The sequence below is a fragment of the Aspergillus aculeatus genome (genome assembly GCF_001890905.1).
Source record: "Aspergillus aculeatus ATCC 16872 unplaced genomic scaffold ASPACscaffold_3, whole genome shotgun sequence".
Lineage (NCBI taxonomy): Eukaryota > Fungi > Ascomycota > Eurotiomycetes > Eurotiales > Aspergillaceae > Aspergillus > Aspergillus aculeatus.
In genome coordinates, this window is record NW_017962978.1 from 1,876,946 (window position 1) to 1,903,564 (window position 26,619).

The 26,619-nt window shown below is 51.2% G+C and overlaps 5 protein-coding genes across 5 annotated transcripts; 3 read left to right on the forward strand and 2 right to left on the reverse strand.

Moving 5' to 3' along the window:
* Positions 1-6,396: 6,396 nt before the first annotated feature.
* On the forward strand, positions 6,397-9,340 carry dspD (putative protein-tyrosine phosphatase). Its single transcript, XM_020204669.1, has one exon. It carries the CDS (start codon positions 6,801-6,803, stop codon positions 8,946-8,948), a length of 2,148 nt encoding a protein of 715 aa, XP_020059489.1. The 5' UTR covers positions 6,397-6,800; the 3' UTR covers positions 8,949-9,340.
* Positions 9,341-9,684: 344 nt separating this feature from the next.
* On the forward strand, positions 9,685-10,930 carry ASPACDRAFT_40473 (putative S-adenosylmethionine-dependent methyltransferase; the record flags this gene model as incomplete). The annotated part of the gene is made up of 2 exons (XM_020200760.1): positions 9,685-9,740; positions 9,877-10,930. 2 exons carry the CDS (start codon positions 9,685-9,687, stop codon positions 10,928-10,930), a joined length of 1,110 nt encoding a protein of 369 aa, XP_020059490.1.
* Positions 10,931-15,009: 4,079 nt separating this feature from the next.
* ASPACDRAFT_58100 (putative C2H2 finger domain protein) lies at positions 15,010-16,713 on the forward strand (the record flags this gene model as incomplete). The annotated part of the gene is made up of 3 exons (XM_020203312.1): positions 15,010-15,024; positions 15,153-15,712; positions 15,873-16,713. 3 exons carry the CDS (start codon positions 15,010-15,012, stop codon positions 16,711-16,713), a joined length of 1,416 nt encoding a protein of 471 aa, XP_020059491.1.
* A 3,111-nt stretch (positions 16,714-19,824) lies between these two features.
* On the reverse strand, positions 19,825-21,233 carry ASPACDRAFT_40476 (uncharacterized protein; the record flags this gene model as incomplete). The annotated part of the gene is made up of 4 exons (XM_020200761.1): positions 19,825-20,576; positions 20,859-20,866; positions 20,930-21,117; positions 21,168-21,233. The coding sequence occupies 4 exons, from the start codon at positions 21,231-21,233 to the stop codon at positions 19,825-19,827; spliced, it is 1,014 nt and encodes a 337-aa protein (XP_020059492.1).
* A 1,175-nt stretch (positions 21,234-22,408) lies between these two features.
* On the reverse strand, positions 22,409-25,471 carry atrR (transcription factor atrR; the record flags this gene model as incomplete). Its single annotated transcript, XM_020199243.1, has 7 exons — positions 22,409-23,177; positions 23,231-23,794; positions 23,846-24,021; positions 24,071-24,567; positions 24,627-25,003; positions 25,070-25,197; positions 25,271-25,471. 7 exons carry the CDS (start codon positions 25,469-25,471, stop codon positions 22,409-22,411), a joined length of 2,712 nt encoding a protein of 903 aa, XP_020059493.1.
* Positions 25,472-26,619: the final 1,148 nt, after the last annotated feature.

The window sequence follows — 26,619 nt, forward strand, 5'->3', positions numbered from 1 at the left end:
CTGCATTGCCAGCAGCCGTGGATGCGTCTGGGGACATCTGCAGTTCTGCAACTGGTGGTGGTCAGGCATCCACACGCATCCTCGTTGATCAATCAGATCGATCTGCTGATCAGTTGACTGGGTGTGTGTGAGAGAGAGATGTATCTGCAAAGATCGGAATCTCTCCTAACCAAAAGCAGGCGGAACAAGAGAGAAAAAAGAAAAGAAAAAGTAAGAAAAGGAAAAGAACAAAACAAGCGATTTTTTTCTAATCTCACACTGGTTACGAACGACCAAAATACAATATGATTTATCGGTTGTGGTGGACCGAATGATGATCAGAAGAGAAAAGTCTGCTGCGACATCGATCTCTTCGCGTATTACGGAGTACAACAACTACTAATAATAAACTAATGAACTAGTCCTGCGGCTCAAGGGGAACAAACGCAAGAGCAGCCGAGAAGAAATAAATAGACCAAACACCACGAGGGCTGAATGGGGCCTGGTGGGAGGAGGGCAAGGGAAAAGAAGGGAAATGAAGGACGGGACAAGTTGTGACCGAGTAAGTGAATGAGTTGAGTGCGTGTCTGTCTGTCTGTCTGTCTGTCTGTGGTGTGGTGGCTGGCCGACAGCAACTGCTTGGAATACAACTAAATGGTTGGCTGGCTGGCTGGACCCAGTCTGTACGTTCCCCTCAATGGTTCAGATATTTACATCTGTATCATGATCGAATAGAGGAAAGGATATCATGACCAACCGCCTGTTGTTCAAACCATCAAACCAAACAATCAAAAAGAGATGAAAATTGGTGATATCATTTACCCCGTGTCCGACCAAGCGGGTTGAGACCATTTCTCCCGGTTTCATCTGCCTTGGCTGGTCAGCATGCAGCCTGGTGTAAGAGGGCTGACTCTCCACGGAGGTTACTCAAGGAAAAGGAATTTATGCAGCAGTTTCTGCAGACACCGTTGTTGTGTACAGATTATCAATCTCGATGTGAGTTTCTCTAGCAACGTCCAGGGGCTGTTAGAACCATGGTTCGGAGTGGTCAAACCTTGGTTCCTAGCAGTGTCAGCCCCGTCAACTGGGAAGGTGAGCACAGAGCCAGTTAACTGGTCGACGTTCCTTGGGAACAACCTTGAAAGAAACTGGAATTGCCCCAGATGATATGCAAAATCTGGGGAGGCCGTCATATGCAGCCTACATACAATGAGGGTGCTTCGAAGGTCAACAGTCAAGCAAGCATAACGAAAGTATAATCATAACGGGGAAGATCGATGCCTTCAGCTCGTTACTCTTGTTGTCTTTATCAATTGTCAAGACTATGCAAAGTGACTTAGTGATACATCACCAGCGATAAGATGATATCACGGCCTACAGGATTCTACTCATACTCAGGCGCAGGTGGTAGAACCGTGACATGGCGCAAGGTCCCGATAACAGGCAGCTGCCGACGATTGTCTCAGCTATGCTCCGACGTATCTTTCAGACCAGGGTCCTTCATCGCGCATTGGGAAGCCTTCGTATTGCCCGGGAATTCTTTGTGTCTTCCGGCCGATTTGAGTCCAGGCCTGGGGTCCAGGGATCCAATTTCTACGATTATGCCACAGGATACCTCCCTGCTACTTTATAATAGCCAGTGATGCTCAGCACAGACAAGAAAGAGCTTTCCTTTCAGCGAATAGAGTCCCATGGAATGGGAGATGAGCTTTGCGTTAGCCTCCAGACTATTGATACTCGGGTGTTTCGTCTAGAGATCAGTATATGGCTCGGATCCGATCTGACTTAAGGTTGGGGAAGCTCGACTGGGGCGCCGTCACGCAAGCCGTCAAAAATCGGACCGACGCTAGCGAAGACACTATGTGAAGGGGTACCGACGGCAGCGGGAGGCTTTGCTTAAGTCTCGTGTCGAGCGCTGCTATTCAGATCGCTGCCTATGATAGATGGGTGGCGCGTGTAATCCTTCAAATTCGGTCGCTCGGTTGCTAGGCTACAGCTGAGACTGCAACAGTGCTCAGCCTTTGGAAAAGGTAATTCCTGTCGCAGGAGACGGGATAGTCTTGCGTGTTGGTTGGAAACGCTTAGTCCAACAGTCGAGTTGAGCATGATTGCACGAATTGATCTGTGGGGATTTTTGGAGACCAACATGTTAGAGACCATTGGCATTTAGACAACGGAAGCGTTTCGAAACTTTAGCGAGTCATAGCTTCTTAGGGTTCAGGCACCAGACCGTCCCGGTACGAAACACTATCAACTAAGAGCATTAGCAAGTTCAGTAGAAATGCTTTCGAGATTTTAAGTCAAAAATTGTCATCTAGGCACACTGTCGGCTGATTACCGAAGCCTCGTCTTCACAAAAGAGAAAAATGGCACACCGAGGCAATTGAGGTTAAAGGAGCATGGCCGGGCTCAGCAACCCGCAGTCCGCGAAATCTCCCCCCACATTAATCACCGACGTGAAGCCGAACGGGCGGTCCAAGTGGAAGTGGTTCTCTGTTTTGAGCCATGGCATTTTCCTGGCCCCATAGTTTCAGATAGACGTTTTGTGCCACGTGGAATCGGGCGCAGAGGGGTCTGGTCTCATCAAATCTCTCTCAATCCGTAACATCGATCCAGGCACTGGATATTGACCAGAATGATGTTGAGTGATGGTAATGAGTCAGCACGAAGGCTGGTGAGGGACGACCTAAGTGTGCTACACATACTGCAGACCGTGGGGAAGACAAGAGGTTGCGGTCAAGGAGATTTGCGCGGGATGATAAAGCTGACGCAGTGCAGCAACGCATATCAGTCCTGGAGAGCCGGCCGACGACGATCTGTGGCCATGAGCCGATCGCGTCAGATGCAGATCACGGATGCAACATGGCAGCAGAAACTGGTTCTCGAGTTTCTTGTCATGCCAGAAAGTCGGAGCTCTACCTATTGCGTCCAGAACCTGTGACGTAGCAGATCATTAGCTACCTGGTGTGTCTCGACTGTGACAAAAGTGCGAAGCCTCTCGTCGATATTGCTAGCTATCTTAGGTTTCGAGTTGCGGGGACAAGCAGCGTCAAGTACTGAGCGATATCAAGGATACGGAGGCTAGTGAGACAGTTACTCTGTACTGTACCAAGGTACACTGCATTTGCAAAGGAATCGTGTTATCGAGAAACTGGGGTCAGTCGTCCTCGGAATTGTCTGTGTAGATATGTAGATATGTAGATATATCTGAAGCATAACCGACCAGGCGGCCCGTGACCAGAGCCAATCATGCCCAGTATAGCCGATATCGACGATATAAGGAATGAAGGAAGATGATTTGGCGCTCTTTTCTCGTTTCTTCTTGTTCTTCCCCTCCTTATTTCCCCTGCCTGTGACAGGCGATGTTGCACACGTGATGGGCGATGGAACTAGTGGCTTAGCATTGGTTGGTTTGTTTCAAACCCGGCCGAACTTCTTTTCTGCCGCCTCTCATTGGATTGGCTTAGCGCGCGCCCTCTCAGGGTGTTGTTTCAGCTGCAATGTGCCACGGCCATTTTCATGCCTTGCTGTCTCAACTTTCCCAACCTTCCATGCTGAAACAGTTCCGAAGGGTCTGGGACGGTACTCCGTAGTCACAAAGGTTTTCTTGTTTCTTCTTCTTTTTCTTCTTCATGGAATGAGACGTCAAGGGGCAATCGTGAGATCATACAAAACCAAAACCAAAAGAAAAAAAAAGTAGTGTGCTCTGTCTTAGCGACGACAAGAAGCCCGTTCCTGACTCCCCTGACTCGGGCAAGTTATTCCTGGCCCACTGCCTGGACCGGACGGCCCACCGTTTCCAGGGGAAACTTGCTTGGGACCTGAAATGGATGGAGCTCTGAGGGGAGACGGACGGGCAGAGACTAGCGGAATTGGCACTAGCCCCAGTCCGTCAGCCTCTGCGTTTCACCTTTGCTACGGGCCCAGAGAGCCGCTGCCAATTTTCCAAGCCTCGGCGCCAGAGAGAGGTCCCTGCTGAATCGCCCTCCGCATCTACGTAGTGAAAAAGCGATTCATGCCTCCCCTCCCGACCGGCTTTGCTCTGTTTCTCTTTGCTTGTCTTCTTCTCTCTAGTCGTGTCTCCTGGTTGAAGGAGGGGATCATCCGTGTGCTTACCCGGTGACAGTTCAGTTAGGTTAGTCGAGAAAGTCGACAACCTGGATTTCTTCTCAAGCTGGCTTGACCCGAAAGATACAACCCTTCTTCAACCCAACAAGCAAACTCATCAGACCAAATTTTTTTGTCATCTTCTTTTTACTTTCTTGCGAGAACCGTGCACGCCCATTGAAGCGGGTCAATCTCTCCCCAATACGGAATTGATCTTGTGCAACCGGTGCTGGGATACCGTCTCCTTGGATTTGGCGCATTTATTATTATTATTATTAACGACCTGCTCGTGGGTTGAGCAGACAGACCTATCTCTCTGTGACTTCTGGAAGTCTTCTTGAATCTTCTTTTTCTTCCTCAACTTGACTTGACTTGACTTCTCTTCTTTTTCCCTGTCTGCGATCTCAGCGTCATTGCATTTTCCGGGCTTGCTTGTTTCCGTTCGACTTCTTCAAGCGACAGCTGCTGTGCAACGAACATCGCAGCCCGGACCTAGTATTGCCCTGAGGTGGTATAGATCCGGACCTGACCACCACCAGCCTGGCCTGGCACCTGTCAAAGATCCAAGGGGTGCTTTTCTATTACTTCCCAGGAGAAGGAAGCAGCTTGATAGGTATGTTATGTCTTGTGTATGAGTTATTTTGATCTAGTGTTCTGGTTTATCGTTTCATGCTTTTTTCTTTGCCTGATGTCTCTCCCGTGGAGTGTGGACTACTAGCTCCGTCCATTCTATGCCTGCCCCCCTCTCTCCCTTTGCTTTCTCTTTGATGCTCTGCTCTGCCCACCAATCATTCTATATCCGCCTCGCCCACGGTACCCTTTTGTGGGGAATGCCATTTGACTTTTCTCTTGTTCGTCTTTTTTGTTATTGTTTTTTTTTCTCTCCTTCTCATTTCTCTTATTGGATTTGACACTTGCACCATCACTGCCCTCTGCCTGGCATGAGACTCTATGATGGAGACCCGAAAGGGTATGAGAGGGGAAGACCAAAGGGGAAAAGGCCAGACCTGGAGCTCCAACCTAAAAAGGGTTGGTTGGTTGGTTGGTTGGTTGGTTCAAGAGGTTGTGCCCGGCAAAGTGAGATGCCAGTGTCACTATTGCAACGGACTATGGGATTGAGGCATTCCACAATCTGTCTGTTCCCCTTAGGGATTCTTCTTCTCTCTCTCTCTCTCTCTCTCTCTTCCCCTTCAACCCCTGTTCAATATTTGAGAGATGAGTCTCTGAATGTCTTTGCTTGTTCTTTCTAATTCTCCCCTCTCTCTCCTTCACATTCAAAACCCAACATTCGGGGCCAAGATATGCCACCTTCGGGGTGGTTGTTGGGGAGGGGGGAAGAGGCAGAAGTTGGCGCCCATGATATGCACATTCCATCGCGAGAGAACCAACCCGGGCGGCTAAATTTAGAGCTGCAGCCCATGGGAAGCTCAGGAAGAACGCAGAACATCTTCTCCACTTCCTCGTCATTACCACTGATTGGCGTGCTGTCAGCAACACACGGCCTGTTGGATCTCCACTCGCCCATTCACCCACTCGCTCGCTCACTTACTGCACTCACTTTCACTTTACTCGCCCCTCTCTCTCTCTTATTCGCTCGTCGCCCTTTCCCAAATGAATCGCTATTCTTAGTCCTTCATTTTGATTATTATTATCATTATTTTTTGATTTTTTAATTTGCTCTGTGCCAGCAAGTCTTGCTGAGACAGACGGTCGGTCGGAGTACATCGAGCCCAGAGGCTTGTTTCTCACTCTGTCGCTCTCCGATTACTCTCTCTCACACTCATTTTTTCCCTTCTTCCTTCCTTCTCCCTCCGAATCTCTTCCTACTTACTTCCTCTTCCTCCCTTCTGTTCTTTCTTCCTCTTTTCCCCCTCTTGTTGAACAACACCCCCTCCCCCTCTCCCAGTTCCCACACCCCTCACTCTTCCCTTGACGCAGGGACCCTTTCCACCTGCCTGCCTGGCATTGCGACTTGTCCGTGCCGTTCCTTTGAGTGGTGGTGGGCAGTCGTTTGCGACTGAGAGCAATCCCACCCACGTTTTCTGTCGTCATTCCCCGGAGGAACGACTGCCCACTTTGTTACTCTCCCCGGGCGGCAATTCTCCCTCCCCCCCAAACCCTAGTCGCATAACCACTTACTTCCGAATATCTTTCATGAAGAACTATACCTAAAGCTTCTTTTTCTCTCCTTCATTTGAACTTCATGTTCTGGTCGCTGCTTCTGATTTGAGATTTCTCAACTTCCAATCCTTCACCTCAACACTTTACTGACTGATCCCAAGAGGATACTCTTCTCTTGCAGCATTCCTTGGTATGTTCCTGATCTCGGACTCCATTTAGGACATCAACTGCGAATCTCTGCTTCTGCTTGCATATGCGATCCTGTTCTCTTCTTTGTTGCTTCTACAGACCTTACTAGCTCTGTTGTTTTCATTTCGTGAAGCTGGCCGATCCTCGAACCGGTTTCACTCTCCTTGCAGCTGTGCTTGCTTCTACTGCCGAAAATCAACAACTTACCCTGAAACATGGAAGCTGATTGTCTAAACAAAAGGTCATTTGCGCTGGTAGCAAGTGCGACTCTACCTTGTTTTCTTGGAGCTAGTCACAACAACTGTGCCCCAGTTTTCGCGCCTACTCTTCACTACAGCTGCGATCCGGAAAGGGCGACGATCCCTTTCAAACGTAGGTGTATCTCACCAACCTCAGAAACAACCATGCCGGTGCAGACCAGCGCTCCAACACTCCCGGACTCGTTTCCCTCCTTCATGTCAGTTTTTGGCGGGCGGACGCTTGATTTCCCCGAGAAAGAGGCGCGGAACACAGCACTCAAACCTCTCCGTCTGCCCACCAATGTCACCATCAATACCTCGACCCGCCGTCCCTTTCCTTTCCAACATCGTGCGAGTATTTCCTCAGTGACATCGGGTTCCGCCGACTCTTCGCCTACTACTACCATCTCAACGTTCGACTCGCCATCTGTGGCGGATACATCTCCGAGCTCCTCTCCCGAATCTCCCTCATCCATGCCATTGGCGTTCAACAACAAATTCACCATGCCCCCGGCGCGAAACTTCGAAAACCAGTCTTCGTCGACTAACAGCCTTTCCCAACCAGCTTCAGATGGCGCTAGTCTTCCACGGCCCGATTCTCCAGGCAGGCGGGCACGAAACCTCAAAAACCTCTCACTGAGGATGCCGCCACCATCCCAGTCGCGCCCACCCATCGCAACAGCATCTATGGTCGAAGGGACCTCACACCATCTCTCCGCTCCCCCGTCTCCCGTGCACGTGCCTTTGAAGGGTATGCGCCGCAAACCAGCAAACTTGACCATCCGCACGCCCGGATTCGACAGGTCGTTTTCCAACAACATCACGGAGCTAGTTCCTCCAACTCCGCACTCATTGCGCCATACCGAATCTTCGCCTTCCCTGACCTCTGTCTTTTCTCCTTCTTTCGGTCCCAAGGGTGGCATGCAGCTACCTCGGCCCATGACGCATCATGGCGCCCGGCGACCCTCGGCTACGTCGGAGAGCAATTTGCCACCCCTACAGACTGTAGAAGATGAGGATTCCGCTTCTGGCGGGGTGTTGCATGAGCTGAAGGAGGAGGATGATCATCTGGACTCCAGAGAATCGACGCGGCGTAGCGAGCGAGGCTATCCCAATGGGCCCATTCAGATTTACGACTCAGGCGTTTTCCTCTACTTGGAACCGACTGCGCAAGAAGCATCCCAGTTTGATGTTGTTGTGAATGTGGCTAAGGAAGTCGCAAACCCGTTTACTAAGGCCAGCGCCAGCACCGAAACTGTGGTGAGCGCACTGCGCAATGGGTCCGTCAGTCCCAAGCGCCTATCCATTGCGGAGCCATGGACCGCCGCCTCTGAAACATCCTTCAAATCCGCATTTGAATATCCCCCAAGTAGGGCGTCGCTGCCGGCGACTCCGAAAAATGAAGCACCCGGACCGGAATATGTCCACGTCGGCTGGGATCATAACTCGGAGATCCTGGAAGATCTATACCCACTATGCGAGCTGATTGACTCCCGCATCGCAGATGGAAAGAAAGTCCTTGTGCATTGCCAGCTGGGCGCCAGCCGATCAGCCTCGTTGGTGATCGCCTATGGTCTTTTCAAGAACCGAGACTTGGATTTCAACTCGATGTACGAGATTGTGAAGGAGCGCAGCCGCTGGGTTGGCCCTAACATGAGTCTCATTTATCAGCTGACGGATTTCCGCTCCCGCCTCCTCCGTGGAAGTTTGTCCAAAGCCGCCCCTGAAGAGTGGTTCGGCGAAAGCTCACCAAAGCTCACCGAACAGCGGCGCTCACGAGCCGATAAGCGAGAGTCGGGCGAGACCTGTATTCCTGGCAACGAGAGCGTATACTCCGATGTTGAACCCCATTCGTCCAATGCGATGTCGCAAGCATCGATGAGCTCTTTGTCGGTGCCCTCCACCAACCAGACCACGCCCGTGTCAATTGAGAGTCTTGGATTTACCAAGTCTCTTTCGCACAAACGAAGCATCTCACCCCGGCCATTGCCTTTACGTCAGAGCTTTCATACCGGGTTGACAAGTGATATCACACCTGCCAAATCGGCACCACCCGCATGGCACTCCGAAGCCGGGCCGTACTCGTTGGCTAAGACCGATATGTTCATGCGGGAAGGCTCCGAGGAATCCAACGCTCTCTTCTCACCGAGAACGACGGACTTCATGGCCGCGCCTATCTCGCGATCGGTTTCCGATGTCCTTGAGGATGATGGCCTCAACGGACTGCGGTTCCGGTCACGGATAGCAGATCCGCGGTCTCCGCCACCCGGAAATGAGAGGTTAATTATGAGAAATATTGATGAATTTCTGTAATTCTGCCATAATGTCTTCGACTGGACTGGCCATTGGGCATCGGTCTGCGAAATGATTCCATGACTATAACCACTTCATTCTGACCCGACCGTTCGGTCAACATTCCTTCACCTCTTCACTCTGGCCGTTGTGGCATCTACGTTCCTTTCTTTCCTTCCCATCCACATTCATTACCTGTTTCATCTAATTGATGAGTTGATGACCAAAGCGGGCTCTACGGTCGTTATTTCGTTCATTTCTCTATCCTGGATATTGGTCCACATTTGCATTGAAGGCCGTGGGCTCAACATTGTGCATGCTCTCTGGACAAGCGGCGTCGTGGTGTTATAAAAGATAAAGGGCGGCGAAAGAATCGTGTCGTGCCTGATAACTTGTAATACTATTCTCATTTCTTTATGGTCACTGCATACAGCTGCGGAATACCCTAGGCTTATTGGTTTATTGGTGAAATGTGATATTCGCATTGTAGCGAGAGAAGATGTTAGTTTGGTTGTAGGGGTGAAGATGTAGTGTTCCAGAAGTAGTGCAGTGCAGTGCAGTCTACAGTTAGTGCTAGCGCACGGATCAGTCTCGGGATCCGGGGAGAACTCCAGAAGTTTACAGAGCCCAGACCAAGGCAATTTTTTGTCGACACTCCATCCATCCACTGCCCACTCAGGAACAACAACAACAACACCACCACCACCAACAAGGCCATTGACAATTGCCAACGGGAAAGGGTCAACACAATTCCACCATGGCCGACCAACATCCCACATATTTAGAACCGAGTGAACTCGGCACCAAGGACTAGTAAGTACTGCATCTACCCCGCTACCCCTCCCAAGATTTTTTCTCTGTCGCTCCCCCCAATTTAACACCACCTACCTGCTTCCTTTGTATGAATCTGAAAATAAAAATCACCCTAACACTAACGCAATAAATCAAGCTGGGAAACCTACTACGCGCGAACCCTCTCGCACCTCTCTACCAAACAACCCGCTCCCGTCGCGTCGTCTTCCTCGACCAACAAACCCACCCAGACCCAGACCCAATCCCCCCCCTCATCCTCCTCCTCCTCCGACGACGAGGAAACCGACGATGAAGTAGACGATGACTCCGACCCCGGCACCTCCTGGTTCTCCGAACACAACGCCCCCGAAAAGGTCCTGGATTTCCTCACCGACGAGACCTTTCCCCTCGCGCCGTGCAACACGCTTCCTGGGCGTGGGCATGCCGCTGAGGGCGAAGCTGGGGTTCAAAGCGAAGCGCGCCAACCCTCCATCCTCGACCTTGGCACCGGCAACGGAAGCATGCTGGCGCTGTTACGGAAACGCGGGGGGTTTAAAGGGGAGCTAGTCGGCGTGGATTACTCGGCGCAGAGTGTGGAGCTTGCGCGGCGGTTGCAGGCGTTGAGGATTCATCGGGCTTATCTTTCTGATTCTGATCAAGAGGATGATTCTGGGGATGAGGGGGAGGGGGAGGCGGAGGGGGAGGCGCAGGGCACCGGGGGAAAGGGGGAGGGGGCGGAGATTCGGTTTGAGGAGTGGGATATTCTCTCTGCTTCGGAAGCTGGTGTGGTGGCTGATGGGCTGGGGTGGTTTCCCTATGAGCAGCGCGGGTTTGATATTGTGTTGGACAAGGGGACGTTTGATGCTGTTTCGTTGTCGGCGGAGTTGGTGTCGGGGACTGAAGATGAAAGTCAAGAGAGGAAGGGGGGAAAGATGGTGCAGAGGCGGGTTTGTGAACGCTACCCCGGGATTGCGCGGGGGTTGGTTCGTCCGGGGGGGTTTCTTGTGGTCACGAGTTGTAATTGGACCGAGGAGGAGTTGGTGGAGTGGTTTACTGCTTCTGCTGCTGTCTCTGAGGGTGGTGAGGGTGAGGGTGAGGGGCTGAAGGACAGGTTGGTGGTTTGGGGCAGGGTCGAGTATCCCAGGTTTCGGTTCGGGGGCAGGGAAGGGCAGGGCGTCTGTACGGTTTGTTTCCAGAGGGTTGTTTCTTAGAGTCGGGGGGGGGGGGGTTCTATCAGTATAGGATTGAGTGTGCCATCGCGTTTTCTCTGAGGTCTGGGATTTAGAGCGGTGAAGTGGGTGGGAGGGGTGAATCTCTCGATGGGAATTCCTCCGGGGTAAAGTGTATCATCATGTGTGGCATAAGTTGGTTATTTTTGCCATGAGGAATATCTACAGCCGTCCACGGTGCTGTGTCTCCATAATTGATTCTTTCCTTAATAAGAGGAAATGCTATCCCTCGAGGCCTTCAATTAGGGTCTATCACCTAGAAGCCTATCTTACGATTGGGGGCGAGACTATGCTAGAAAAAAAAAGGCCAGTGATGTGCGAACTGTCGGTTTTAGCATGGCGTTATGCAAAGCAAACGAATACTTGCGAATGAAAAGGTGAAGGTGAAGAATTGCCGACAGGGCAACCAACTGTCGGGAGATTTTGTGCTGACTGGGCTGTTGACAGGTGGTCGGTCTCATCAATCGGACCACCTCTGCGGCTGCAGATCCTCGTCGGAAAACAATGCCTCTCCCAAGGTATGAGTATTTTGGCCGAACGTCCGAATGGCGACCGTATTTAGCTTTCCGCACGTCGCCCGCGGAATTGGATTTCTGCCTGACTTGTTGATGGTCAATTGTTTTTTGTTGGCCGGTGAGCTACTTTTCTTCGATCCTGAAACCCAGGACTCCGCAGTATTTAGTTAGCATCAACAACAAGAACAACTGCATCCAAGGCGCTCTTGGCGCAGAGGCGCAATTGCTTCAGACCAACACCACCGTTCTTTTTCCGATTTCTGAAACTTGTCTCTCCCAGTTATTTCACCCTCTCTTTTGTTGCAGCAGCAGCAGCGGCAGCAGCAGGAAAAGGGATTGTGCGATGATGGACCTCCGGCAGAAGTGAGGTCAAAGTGGATCCCTCTGGAATGTGCACAACGTCATCCCGGAGTTTGGGATTCTTTTTTTTTGTTTCTCCCCAAACTGGGCAGCAGTTCTTCAACAAGAATCCTGATGAATGCTGACCGCTGGGCAATCCATTTTTTTCTTTCCTTTCTCATGATGGGCAATAACACATGGCATTCTCCTGGAATTTTTTTTCTGCAAAATCCGGTTCGGTTTAGACTCCGATGCCCGCGTGCCTGGCAATCCTTCGTCGATCAGGAACGACAGTCGGAAGGGAAGGGGGGAGGGAAGGGGGGGAGGGAAGGGAGGGGGGGGGTTTATTTTCGCCAGGTCAGCAGTCGGACAGTCAGACAGTCAGACGGTCAGGCTCAGCGATCGTGACGTAGGGTGATCCATCGATAGGGAAAGGGTTAAGGGATGGATAAAAAGAGGAGTAGGGGAAAGGGTGATGTGATGGGCGACTCCACTTGAGGGCCACGGCCAGACTGTCTGTCAGCCCAGCTGGCTAGCAGATCAGGGAGACTCAGAGTCCATCTACCATGGGTTTGAGGAGTGGATGGAATTCAACGCAGTCGGGAGAGAGGTAAGTCCACGACTTTTATTATCCAAGAGGGGTGAGACATGTCACGGGGTATCCAGAAGGATTAATTGATCGACTGAGCAACTCAGTTATCCGGTGACCCACGAACACCACCACGCCTGGTGGGAAGAGAGCAGAGGAGTTGAGTTTAAACTGGCTTGCTGACTGGACTGGAGATAAGGAAGGTCGGGTTCACTCTTCACTGGCAGTTCGTACAGTACTGTACCGACTGAATGTACTGTACCACAACATACCAGTTACCGTGACGGTACCGAACTCACCCGGGGCGGGCGCTTCCCCCGGCCCCTCCCTCCCTCCAAGCCCCGTACAGTACGGTCAGCTGGTGGAAATGACATCATGCTCCCCACCCTTTCCAGGCCCTAGACCGGTCGATGAAGGGTGGCGTAATTACGGTATGGTCATGGCTGGCTATCGACGGCCACGGGGGCGGGAGGCCCCGATCTGCCTGAGTGATTTTTGGGAAGTCGCAGGTCGTAAGCAGCAAGCAAGTTACACACTGTGTCCGGGCCCATCAATGATTGTTCGTGGCACAATGAAATCCGTCCTCAAAAGGACTTTCTTGTTTGACTTTCTTTTTCTGTTACATGTATTACAACTTCTGAGTAATTTTCCATGATCCTTATTCAACCTCCCGATGGTTCTTTGTGAAGGAGAGAAACAAAGGTTGAAGAATGGATGAGCCGGACCGAGGAAGAGGAGAGGAAGAGGAGGTTCGGAGGATTTGGCCATCTTCCCATTGCAAAAGCACCAGCTGATGGGTCCTAACAACGTACTGTCCTGAGTAGCCTCGCAGGTGACGGAGCTGTGGCTTTCTCCGCCTCCAACAAAAACAACCACCACCACAATCATAACTCTGCTGCAGAGTCATGCCAAATCACTACAGCAGTGAGGTTCTCCAAGAAAAATTTATTTGAGTGTAAACCTCAACTTTTTTTTTTTTTTGCTTCTCACTGAAACTTGGGGAAATTCTTCTTTGTCTAGACCCAATCATTCTGAAATCCGGGCACTGGCTGATTACATCCACGATTCCACTTCTCGGAAGGCAGATGCGAGTGGAGCAAATAACATCCCAGAACTGCCTGGTTTTGCTGCTCCTTCTCCGTCGTCTGTTGCTGGTTTGTTAGTCAGGAACCGGTCCAGCCCTGACTGCCCTCGAAAATTAATTTGTTCGCGGCGTTCTCAGAAATCCATTCGCTGGTGTTTCTTGACGAGTGGGTTGGAGATGGGGTAGTTTTGGTCTTTTCCAGAATCAACCGAAGAAGAAAAGAAGGAGATGGGATGCTCTACTTCGCTCTGCTCTGCTCATCCTCTGCTTTGCTTTTGCCTGGGGAAAGACCCGCGTGGACAGACAGCTTTGGGAATTTTTGGTTTTTGGACGGTAATTGAGTCGAATCCAGAGCGGATCGCCCGACCCCCGCATTGCTGGTTTACTAGCAAAAACCCAATCCAGTCATTTACAACCAATCCTCTCTCATGGTTTTGCCTATTTCGTTTTAAATTGCATGGGGAAGGAAACCAAAATAAAATCATAAAAGAGGGGGAATTCAGCAGAGGGAGACAGGGAGACAGTGAACAAGCTGAATCGACAAGATCAGGTGAATTGAAGGACAAGGAGAAAAACCCCCCCGCAAAACTGTAGTGACTAGAGAATCCCTCTTTGTACTCCGTAGTATCTAACTATAACTACAGTAATAATTCCCCTCTCTTGGAATCTTGGAAAATAGAAATAAAAATAAAAATAAATTTAGCAATCAATTCCCTGGGTATCGATGACTGATACAATGTAATTAACTCAGCTAAACTATCGCCGAATCTCTCTGACTATCAGTATTATCAGCAGTAACAATAATAGTGCAATTTGTACTTACTACTCGATACTAGACTGGACCTCGTGCAGCCATCCAATCCATTCATTCACTTGTTGTATTCATTCATTCCTCTGCTGCTGCTGCTGCTGCTTAACACCTTTTCTTTTCCCTAACTTTACTTGATTGACTTACTTACTCTGATCTCCTCTTTTTGTTTTATTTTGACTATTTTTATTATTTTTTCCTTTTCCCTTTTTTGTCCCTCTTGCTCTCTCTCTCTCTCCCCCTTCGACCCTTTCCCCTCTTACTTGCAATTTCCCCTCTTCCTCTTTCTCCTCTTCTTCTACAACGCTTCCTTTTTCTCTCTCTCCCCCTTCCCCTTCTCTACATCAACTCTCTCCACCTAAACTCCATCTTCCTCCTAATCATCCCAATTGACTCCCTCTCCCAATTGCCCCGTTAAATCACTCACGCACCCTCTTGTGGTTGGCCCTGAACCTTGCTCGTGATTAGCCTGACAGGTACCTGCTCTGCCGCTCGTAACCCTGGATTTTGCCCGCCAGCTGAATTTCTTTGCCTCACTTCTCTCTCAATTTATTTCTCATTTTCCTCCCTCCACCTCCCGCTTCCTCACTACTTCTCGACTACTCTACGACTATCCCTCCACCACCTCCGCTAAATCATATCACCCAGAATCACTTTCTGGTGCTAATCAATACTACTACCTCTGGACTGCACGGGATTGATAGCCCGACAGTCCACGTACTAAACATGGCCTCCTTCAAGGTAACGTGCTGTCTTTTCTTTTCCCTGGACTTTCTCCGTGGATGGCGTGCTCTGCGGACAATCAGCGCTATTGAATCCACCCCTCAGACAATATGTCCGACTAACAACTCCGATCTTCCATAAAATAGGAATTGTCCCTTTCTCGCCCTCTTCCTCAATCCAACTCCCGTCACCACTCCCATTCCATCTCGCTCGGTGCAGTCAACGCCAATCATCGGGTGACTCGTCGCAAGAGTGTCACCACTGCCGCTGCTGCTAATGCGGCCGCTGCTGCGGTCGCTGCATCCTTGAAAGAATCGGGCGATTCCATGGGAATTCCGATGCCCGCACACCGCCGTGGGAGTCGGAAAGGCTGGGAGTCCAGCTCGGTCGGAGCCCCCTCCGGCTTCGGCTCTTATCTGTCTCGCAGCATGAACAGCCCCAGCCAGGAACCCCCGGTCGCTCGCAAAACCTCCCCTTCCCAGACCACCCCCATCGTACCCCCCGCAACGATCTCCGAAAACACCGCGCCAGATTCCTCGGATCCCAGTAACCCAGCGGACAAGCCAGTCACTACCAAGAACCGCAACCGCCGGGCCAGCGAAGGTGCCCACCTGGTCAAACCTGAGGGAAAGCGATCCATGGCCGAGCTTCGCTGCGAGCGTTGCGGGAAAGGGTATAAGCATGGCAGCTGCTTGTCCAAGCATATGTGTGTATCCTCCCCCCATGCCGTCCGGCCATCGGGCTCGGTCCGGAGCAAATGCGCCATGTCGGCTCTGCCCAAGGTCGCCTTCGTGGTCATTCCGCTCCCTCCAACTCTCTCTTCATCGTGGTGGATCGCAGTAAATTGACGTTTCTTGGAAATACAGGTGGGAGCATGACCCTGCGTGGGCCATCACTTCGAAACTTTTGATCTCCAAGCACCAACAAGTGCAATTGCTGGAAGCCGCCTCTGTGCTGGTTACCATGACTCAGGAGGACCCCGATGAGAACGCCGAAGCCGACTCGGAGATCTCATCCTCCTCACCGGGCGCATCGTCGGAGCTGCGGGAGGGTCTCAGTTCCGCTGAGACGACCCCGCCCCCAATGGACGAGGACGATGACGACGATGAAGACATGGCCATGGAACCCACGGCCGACAAGCGCTTCAGCGTTAGCAATGCCTCGGGTCTTTTCTCTCACTCATATCAGTCCGGCCCCTCAAGCTCGTTCACGAGCAGCGCTCCTTGGGCATCCCCAGCATTTTCTCACATGCGGCACTCGAGCATTGACACCCGCCCTTCCACTGCGGAAGCCAAGTTGCACGAGGACGACGAGGCTGACCTGGCAGCCGCCATCGGCCTCTGCAATTTCGGCACCCCTCGCATGGGGCCGGTGCCGCTGTCTCCTAGCGTGCCTCCAGTGCCTTCCCTCCCGACTCGATTCCTCGACCAACGCAGTCCCTCGGACAGCCAAAGCCACAGCTTGGACCAGTCCAACGCAGGCCTTGCCAACTCGGCCTTCTCGAACACCACTTCCAACCTCTTTCTCTCCCTTTCTTACAATCCGTCGCTGTCTTACAAGGTCTCCGATGAGCGCGAAGTCCGAACGGGTGGTGCTGCAACCGACCGTGCCAAGCGACAAACCCGCAACGCGGACGTTGATTTCAGCACTCGGCCAGCCCAGGCAGACGACGATGACGATGGCATCTTCGGCCGAATGGAAGAATAGATGCAACCCTCATGAACCGCCATCACACTCCTTTCACCTAACGCTCTCCTATCCGAACTCCCTTCTTCTATCTTCCCGCCGAATCGCTGCACTGACAGCCATCCACCACATCACCCTGATGACATGTACGAGATTGCGTGACTTTTTGTAAATGTTGATATTCTATTTTCTCGTGTTGGAGTTGGAACACCCCTTTCGCATGTATCGCAGAATTTCTATATCTATTTGTATAACCCCAGCGCCGGCTGTGACTGGATTGTCTGCCGCTACCACTCTTGCCGCACACCCACTGACTGACTCCACCTATACCAATTTCATATGTTTTTTCTTGTTCTTTGTGCATTGTCCACTGTACTTTTTAGCCCATGCGGGGAGAAAATTTCCGAAGCAACTGCAGACACGCATCTTGTACTGCAGTTTTTGCATTTGGGTTGTTGTATTCTTCAGACTTGGCGGAAAGTGTTCCGGTCTGATCAATATCCGGGGTGAATCATACCCAATCCACGGCCACTCCAACGGCGACTGGTCATCTGCTATCCATCTCTTGTCGTCGAGTTTCACGGTATCGACCGACTCCATCTCATTTTTCCTGGAAGCATCGGGCGGAGCGAATTAGTTCTGGTTTGGGACTGGTTCATGCTCTGCGTCTTCTTTTCTGTTTGTATAAAGGGAAATCTTATTTTACCTGAACCATAGCAATTCAACCTCGTTGATGTCAATTGACCGAATCTGTTTTGATGATGTAGACAGCACTAGCACTGGTTCCTACCAATGGTATTGTGACTTAACGTTATGGCTAGGGTAAGTGGTAGGTACAATATCTGATAGGTACAGTATGATAACCTACTTCTAAACTGGGCTTCCGTGGAAATCGACTCAATGATTTGCCCTGTCTGCTTTGGTCCAAGTTAGGGCTTGTAAGTCTGGCACCGACCTCTGTCCCCCGAGTCAAGATGAATCTGCCTTGTTCAGTTTCCTTTCACTGTCCCCCTCCCCTCTTTGCGAGTCACCCCAATGGATGGATATTCGAGGCGGGCCGACGACTGTTCCTCGTCCAAGTCAAACTGAATGCGAGAGGAAGTAACCCGAAGAAGCACATCCTGTTTCTGTCTCGACGAGCATGTCTGCGATGTAGAGAATGGCATAGTTGAGTGTGTTTTGGGAGCTGTGCTCGGTTCCCTAAGTTCGTGTATTGATGTCAGTACCAGCATTGGTGGTTGTAGCTGTAACCTGTTTGCTCCACTTTCAGGTTGCCGTTCCTCACTTCACTCCAGGACAGAATTTCTCGAAAATATAAGGAGATGGTCAATGAACGGGTGTTGTTTCCAGTGTACCGGTAAGCATTCTTGGTTGACTGTAGCGTGCTTTAAGTTATAGGGTAAGGAGAACTTTGAGTAGTTATAGGTAGCCGTTCTGGTATCAGAAATGGAGGCAGTCAACTATAACTAACTTTCAACTAGCCTGTTTCTATCTTGGGGATCGGGATTGTCAATTGTTTCCACCCTGAAGGATCCATAAACGCGCCTCTGATATCAACTCGCAGCCCTTTTTTAGACCTACAGGGAAGCACTTTCCCCAAGAGGATGCTCGGTCTTCTGACTAAGGTCACTGCGAGAACTTAAAGTAAAAATGTTCCCTCTTGATCGTCGAATTCTACGCCGACATAGTGACTGAGCCGGGCAACCGACGCAGAGGGTCCCGTCTAGAGAAATGCGGTGGTTGTCAATGCAACTAACACACACGTATGAAGGTGCTTGACCGCTGTCTCTTCAAAGACCTACCTACTCCTGAACCACTTGGACCCCAGGCCCCACTGTGCCGTGGGGATCCCGACCGAACTCACGGGGTAACTTAGGTTTAGTTATCTATAGTCAAGTTAGGGTTCTGGATTCTATTTTTCCCCCAGCAAAAATTCCTTAAATTCAACAGTCCAACATATAGCATACTGTTAACTCTTACTGAGTAGCGCCGCGGCCCCCAGCCTAGTGGACCATCACCAACCAAGAAAGAGTTCGCTCGATTCAACTGTTGATTGTGAACTCTCCACCTACCACCACTACCACCAACCCTTTCAATACTGCAGTAACAATCCACAACCCAATGCCAACCCCAACAGACCCCCTCATCTCTCCCGCCGACCTCCTCCTCCTCCTCCTCCTGGTTAGTCTGCGCATCTCCTCTTAAGTATCCACCTATACTCCCGAGTCACTCCAACTAACACCACCAACCAGGAACAATGGAAACAGACCTCCCCCCTCTCCTCCTCCGCCCAGCGCGCCCACATCTTCGCCGAATACACCACCCTGGGCGTCGATGGGACAATAGATACCGTCTCCAACTGACTTTGACTTTCCCATACAGCATGTATCGCAAGCTAACAGGGAGGTGGATGGATCTGAATCTGAACATGACTACACCACTTACACTTACCACTGGGCGTGAGTGATGGGTCGGCTGCATGTTCTCGATGAGAAGGCACTACGGCCGGGAGGAAAGGTCCTCATTGTCTTCTACGACGAGTGTGGGCGCGTCGTGCGCTCGTATCGCGAGTCCGTCGCTGAGGCGGCGGATCTCACTTGTGTGGATACGGTGGAGCTTGATGAACTGGGGTGTTGGGAGAATGGGAAGGTTGGGAGGGAGTATCGGTGGGGTGCGGTGTTGGGGCCTCCTTATTTGGATGGGGATGAGGATGGATGAGGACGGGGTGTAAATGAGTGGGGGCTGATACGCTTGTTGTTCTGTGAGCTCGCGTCGAGCTTGCGTTCTGTGGGATGAAGAAGATGTGGAGGGAAGCAGCTCTCTTGTTTCGCCTCTAGGGTTGCGGTGGCCTCCTCCTCCAAGTCAACGCACATCAGATTTTCACATGTTTAGCGCTCAATTCTTGCCTGAAACCTAGAAGGGCGCTTCAGGAAGTATGAAGGTCAGTATTCTGGTGATGCGTTGATCCGTTTCATATATTCAAGGATAAGAGAAGCTGACTCCAAATTCTAGCTGGGCTTTGGTGATAAGTTCTGCAGAATCAAAAAGGTATCGAGGCGTCAAACGCCTTCGATGAGTGGTCTCGGGCTCGAAGAGAGGGTTGATAGGAGCTTCCCTTTTCGCACACACGCCTTATGAAAGCTTGTACTTTTTCTCAGGGTCCGCACCCGCCGCGGCAACATCCTCAGAAGCATGGAGCCCAGCGCCCCCCTCCAGCCCTCCCACAACCCCCTCCCCAACCATCTCCAGCCCAGCCACAAACCCACAGAGCGACGACGCCAGCACAAACACCGTAATACTCTCCCCGATCTCCAACCACGAGCCCTCGTCCCGCACGCGCCAGAACAACCGCAGCGTCAGATAATCACTCGCGGCGACAACCAGCACAAAGAGCGCCCCGGGCCGCAGGCGCAGCGCGCGGGTCCAGAGCCCCAGGTTCGCCGAGACGAGCGCAAAGGGAGCCAGGATCTTGAGGACCCGAAGGGCCCCCTGGCTGAAGGGATCGAAGACGGGCAGGAGACGCAGCACGGCGCCGAGGGAGAAGGAGGAGGTCGAGGCGAGGTTCCCAGTGCTGAAGAAGGCGGAGTGGAACAGGTAGAGGAAGAACAGGGCAATGCGTAGGTCGGGAAAGTGGAGGGGGCGGAATTGTGGTGATTCTTGGGTGATAGATGGACATGCGGGCTGTCGCTGGTAGTCGAAGACTTTGGACTCCAGCTGCACCCAGGTGAAGAGGGTGCCGCTCAGGCAGCAGTAGAAGAGGCCTTCGTGGGAGATAGTAAGGATTATGAATAGCGGGGCGAATGTGAAAAAGAGGACCACTAGTTGATTGATCTGATGGTGGCGTCTGGTCCGAAGAGCGAAGACCGGGAGGAGAAAGGACGTCACTGTTCAGTAGGGTTAATGTTGTCATACCTCAAGAGTGGTGTGCTGACCGAGTAGTGTCCATCCTAGAATCTGTGTTGGACGAGGAAGTCCTTCTCGAGACTGCAAGGAGGCCGCTGCGGACCGCGTCGTCAATATAGCCAACGGTACTAGTCCGACCTGGAACATTAGGAGCAATCTTCCGAGTCGGCCAGACTCGACCACATTTCCTAATGACGCTCAATGGAGTATTGTCGGCTCAAAGATGATATACAAGACACCGCAGGAAAACATGAGGAGCCCACCCAGGGTGCTATCTGATATGTTAGTTGACAATCAGCTCGATCCATATGCGATATAGCCGGGGTGGACATACATCAGAGTAATATCCTCCGTTTTCATGGCCTCAAGAAGGGTGAAGATGCTCATAGAGCCACATTGAACCGCCCACGCCAAACATATAACGCGATTGGCACGGATGAGTTCAATGCCGTAGATAGCGGGCCAGAAGATGGCGAGAATGCAGACGAGCGTGTAAATCCTACGCTCATAATAACTTTGGACCTGCTGATAGGTAAATAAAAGGTGCGCACGAGCAGGGCACCAAAACTTACGATGGCCTCTAAAAGCAGGCCCAACAGCAGCACACCAGCCGCATCTGCAGTCACGTCGCTGGCCATATCACCTCCACAACTCTGTAACCGATAATATAGAGGTAAGAGACTTTCCGTTACTTGAGTTACAGTCTTCTCAGAGCCCATAGAATCATTTTCGTTTCCGACGAAGTGGCAGAGCCTCAATCAAATAGGGCAGCATGCGTTCAACATCCTACCTCGTGGGTCTCGCATTCTTGCAGTACCGTCTTCGTAACTCCCATAAATTGGTCTCAAAGGCATTATCAGGCGGTCCAACGTCGAGCATACTACAGCGATGCGCTATTTAAGCGCTGATACACTGGCTTCCCTCTGCCAAACAAGACAGACGGAGGGAAGGTTCCACTTCGATCTCGACTTTCGGCCGGAACGGATCGACGCGGGTACCTTCCGGTCAGGATTTAGCGTGCATCAATACCGGGGGCACTGGCCCGTGCCATGCCTTCTGTATACCTCCTGTATGACGGTATAGAACAATACAACAACCGGTTCATCGAACTCCTGACTATACCAGATCGTATTCAGAATTGAGCATGGACAGGCGGCGCAGCACCGGATGGCAATAATCCAGGGTATCGACGGGCTACCCCCATAGATATGACGGTATCTGCATTGGGCGACTGCTGATCTTTACATCGAAATCTTCAAGTCATACACTTCTAGTACACAAGCAATCACAAGTTCCCCTAAGAACACCAAAGAGAGGGTTGTTGTTAAGTACAAAACCATCTATGCCCGCAAGATTTTCAGGACACGGTCCAGAAGGAAAAAAGAAATTATATCGGCATTTTGTCTCACATCTCCTCCAAAAAATGGACATAAGACTTCAAGGTCAAAGGGGGTTGAGACAGACAACCAAGTGAATATGATTAGTGGAGAGGTATCAAACGAAGTAATGAAGTATATGATGGGACTTTTTGTGAATGGATGGGGTTGGGGGGAATAGATAGAAAAAAATAACAATAAACGCTAATCCCTCCAAGAAGCATAATATCCCGCACCCCTCCCCTTAAAGCCTTGGATCAGAGTCGGCCTAGCCCGTCGCAACTCCGTGGAACTCCCGTATGTGATGAATGGAAGGTTGAAGTAAAATGAGACAGAGAACAAATCAAAAGTAGTCGTTATGCATGCATGTACCCGTACCGCCCCCTCTCCCGTCCTTTGTGTGACCAGTTCGCCCCGTGTCTGTCGTGTACATAGCATCATGACTCGTTCGGAGGCCCGCCACTGGGGCCGCTGGTGTCACCAAAGACCGGAAAATTGTTCGACATGTCAGCCCAATCCCATTCGATGGTCATCGGCATCTGCCACAGATCTTGTGGTACGAATGGTTGCTGAAAGGATGAAAGGGGGTTGTCGGCGGCGGCCGTCGGAAAGGCTGGCTGCTCGCCAAATCGCACGCCGTCCAAATTGTGTGGGCTGAGCATTTCAAAGTCGGGGCCCAGGTTTGTAAGGCTATGTATGGTTTCCTGAAGATTCGGCGGAAGACCACCACCGGCTGCAGAGAAGGCTTGGTCGGGAACGAAGTTGCGTGCTGCGTTGGGTGAGTTGCCCGTGGGCTGATTATTCTGAGCCGCCGGGAACGAAGACGATGCAAGGGGTACTGCGGTTCTGGCCGAGGAAGACGCATCTGATGCTCTGGCGGCGGGGGTCGTTGGGGATTGGGTTGTACTAGTTGGTTGTGGCTGTTGCGCGTTCTTAGGATCATCGGAGGTGGCCTTGCGCTTTTTCTTCGAGTGGGACTCCCTCTCAGCCTTGTCGAGGACTACCTGCGCGATCCGTTCAAATTCGCCACAGAGAGTGAGCATGCGTTTGATACTTCCGTTTGATTCATCGGATACCAGCGTCGACAGGAAATTGACCACCACATTCATCAGCTTCACATCAGAACGCGCTCGTGCATCGTTGGGATTTTGGAGGATATTAGCGAAAAGGGTGACCAATGCGGAGACCGGATAGTATAGTATCAACCTAGAAGAGCCTGTTAGCGGACAATCGAGCAGCTCAGCAAGATGTGTACTGACCAGACACAGGCAAAGTCGCCTTGCGGTATGTATTTTATGAGATTGATGGACGCTCGAGCAGCGGTCACGCAAAGGACTGCCGATAAGAATACCCTTGGATTCAGAGGCCTGGCATTGAGGCCTTGGATGGCATAGTTCGAAAGACGGCTTGTCCAGTATCCATGATGTACAGACATTCGGTGGATCGTTGTCAAGCAGTTGTAATAGGCAAAGTGGAGAACGACAACATGCAGGATCAACGGGGTATGAGTGGCTTTGATCTCGTTCTCGGGGCGGAAGTCAAGTGGTATACTGTCCTTCCACTCTTCAAGTTCCTTGTCAAGCTCACCAATCGTATTCAGCAATTCCCCATCCGACTGTTTCGATGCCTTCGCCGAATATAGTCGCTTGTATACTCGACTCCCAATGGTAGCAAAACGACACATCGACCTGAAGAGGTTGAACTTGCTCTTTCCATCCGACAGTGGCACATTGCCAATATTGTCAGGGGGGTCTTCACTTGGTAATTCGACGTTCATGTCATCATCGTCCTGAACAGGTGGACGGCCGGAACGGAGACATAAACTGGGTCGGAGGTCAGCGAACGCAGTCCAAAAGGAGAAGGGCTCGGCTTACTCTTTATCCAGCAAATAAGCAATCCAGAACACCCGCTTTCGTTGTTCGACTTCTACGGGATTCAAACCGAACCCAGAGCCGCGCTTATGCAACCCTATGCTGTGGGACAGCCGAATCGCTGCCGCGACAAGGAAGAAAGATGGTTGTGGGTTAGGGGTACCTTGCAAGAAGAGTGACTGGGACCGTGTCAACAATCTATAGCAGCACTCAACGGAGACCACTTACCATTCCCAGCAAGGCCTGGACGCTCAGCAGATCCGTATTCCGCATCGTGAGCTCAGTTAGAACGGCCATTGCATTTTTCAGGTAAAGCCACGCCTTCTTGTCTTCCTCTTGTGGCACCAGATTATTCATGACCCGGATTCTATGCGCGATCGCCAGCACGACGTTGATGCTAGCCCACCAGCCGGAGCCTTCGTACGGATCCCGAGAGTATTGCCGCTCTACTAAATGCATGAAAGTTGGTTCGTGAAAAAGCGGAAACATGCAATTGAAGTTGGCGAAGAAGTCCTGGAAGAGGGACATGGCCTCTTCTTTAGGAGGCAGCGGCTTGAAGACTCGACGGGCGAATATGTCGCTGAAGATCTCAGGCTTCCAATACATCCACTTGTTGTCATCGATGTATGCGGAGGAAATCATGTCCTGGAATGACGAGTCGCCTGTTTTCTCATTCACCCATTGTATGCCTTTCGGAGAGAATATCGAGAATCCCGACGACGATCCTGTTATAGCAGGTCAGCTTTGCATTTCTGGGCCACCTGATATTGATGCATGTACTGACCAATGTATCTTGTTTCTCCACAGTTATTCGTTACAAGCGAGCACATCATATCCGACAGACCTTCGACTTCATTTTCAGATTCCTTCGGCGATTCCGGAGATGTGGGAGCTGTGTGCGGACTTGACTGTGATTCGACCCGAGGGGTAGAGTGATGCGAGGAGGCTTGTTGAGACTGGCTGTTGGAGTTGGAGGCATTGAATTTTCCTGGGCTTCTGGGTAGACTCAGACCACCGTTCGCCAGAGATCGATCGGCAAGACGTCGTTCTAAGGTCCCGAGATCAGTCTTTCCTCCATCTTCCTCTGACAGCAGGCCCGAAAGGCGTAGTAGCGATTCCATCCTCCCTAATCGGTTTTCCAAGCCTTCAATGTATTTGGCACTGCAGGACCCCAAGTTGTTAGCGCAGAACCGACGACGATAGCACAGCCGGGCGAGGAGCGCTCACCCTTTAGGTGGATTTCGCTTTTTCTCCACCTGGGTAAAGACACAATCGGTCTTGTAATTGATGCAGTGGGAGCACTTGGGCATCTTGCCATCGCATTTGATTTTCTTCTTTCGGCACATATCGCAAGCCTATATGAAGCATGATCAGCCCATCGCCGACCCGACGACCCGGTAACGTCAAACCGCACGATCAGCGACTCACCCTTGCGATCCTCCTTCTCTTGGCGTCATTGCTATCATCACCCATGCCCATTGCGGTATCATCCTGGAACGCCGCATTATGATGCGCGGAGGGGATCGGCGAAGTGTCGTGAGGATAGCCGCCGAAGAACTGCTGCTGTTGGTTCATGAGCATGGGCATGTCGAAGCCCATGCCGTCGGGGCCTTCCCCGATGCCATCCATTGCGATGGGAGCGAAGACAGGAAAAGGTTCCCGAATGTAAAAGGAGAATTTCTATGACGGAGTGGAGTTTCTAGACCGAGCGGGTATGGATTGAGTCGAGTCGAAAATGGGCTGGATGCGGGGTTACTTTTCCCGGCGACGACGTCAATGGAATGCAGATGCAAGCCAACCGTTGGATTAATCACGATAAGGAATGACTAGGGTGAGCCCGATCGAGTAACCAGTTTCGATGAAGAACTGCGCATCCACCGAGGCAAGAAAGCGGCGGAGTTGAAGGGAAAAGAAAATATAGAAGTTAAAAAAGAAACGGGACCCTAAGGACAGGAAGAAGAACAATGATGAAGTCGGTCGGGGGAGGAATGAATTAGTTTTAGTTAGCGGATGGGACAGACAGACTGAGTGTGGATTACTCAATCCACACTGACTGCAGTGCTTCCTTTAACTTCCTTTCCCCGATAAGTTGCAAGCACGTGGCGACTCGGGCTAATTTTTCCCTTCTCTCTTTTCGGACTGACTGGTCAAGGAGAGGAGAGAGGAAAGGGTCCAGATATGAAAGAATGATAGGGGAAGAGAATGTTCAGGGGTGGAGGACATTCAAGGACGACAGCTTGACTGAGTTGATTATTGTGGGATCGAAGCAATAATGGGACCGGATCAATTCTCAGATCTGATCCGAGAGCTGACAGACAGACCAGAGGGAGAGTTTAAAAAAAAAGAGAGTTGAGACACAAGCTTACAGATTATCGCATCCGGTCGGAGATAGCTTGCTACCTCATCTACTGCCACATATGTTATTGTTTGCCATATACGTCTTTAGTCTAACAGTTAGTTAGAGAATAAAATGACGGCAGCCTGGTGTTAGTCTCCGCATTAGCTCCTTTGATCTTCATCTTGTCATGAGAGTTTGATCGTATCATCTGGCATCAAGCTTCAATGTAGGGTGTCCGAATACGAGAACGGACGGAACTCGTTAACCCCGAATCTCCGTGGGTAACGGAAGATGGAAGGTCTTCTCTCCGTCCGAGCCCGCTTTTTACCTTTCCTACAGACTACTTGTGTAGGTGCTCCGTACAGAAGCTGTGACTCCCCGGCCTTGGCTGCCATGGCCCGCTTGCCTGCCTGCCTACCAGCCTGCCAGTGGCCGTTCC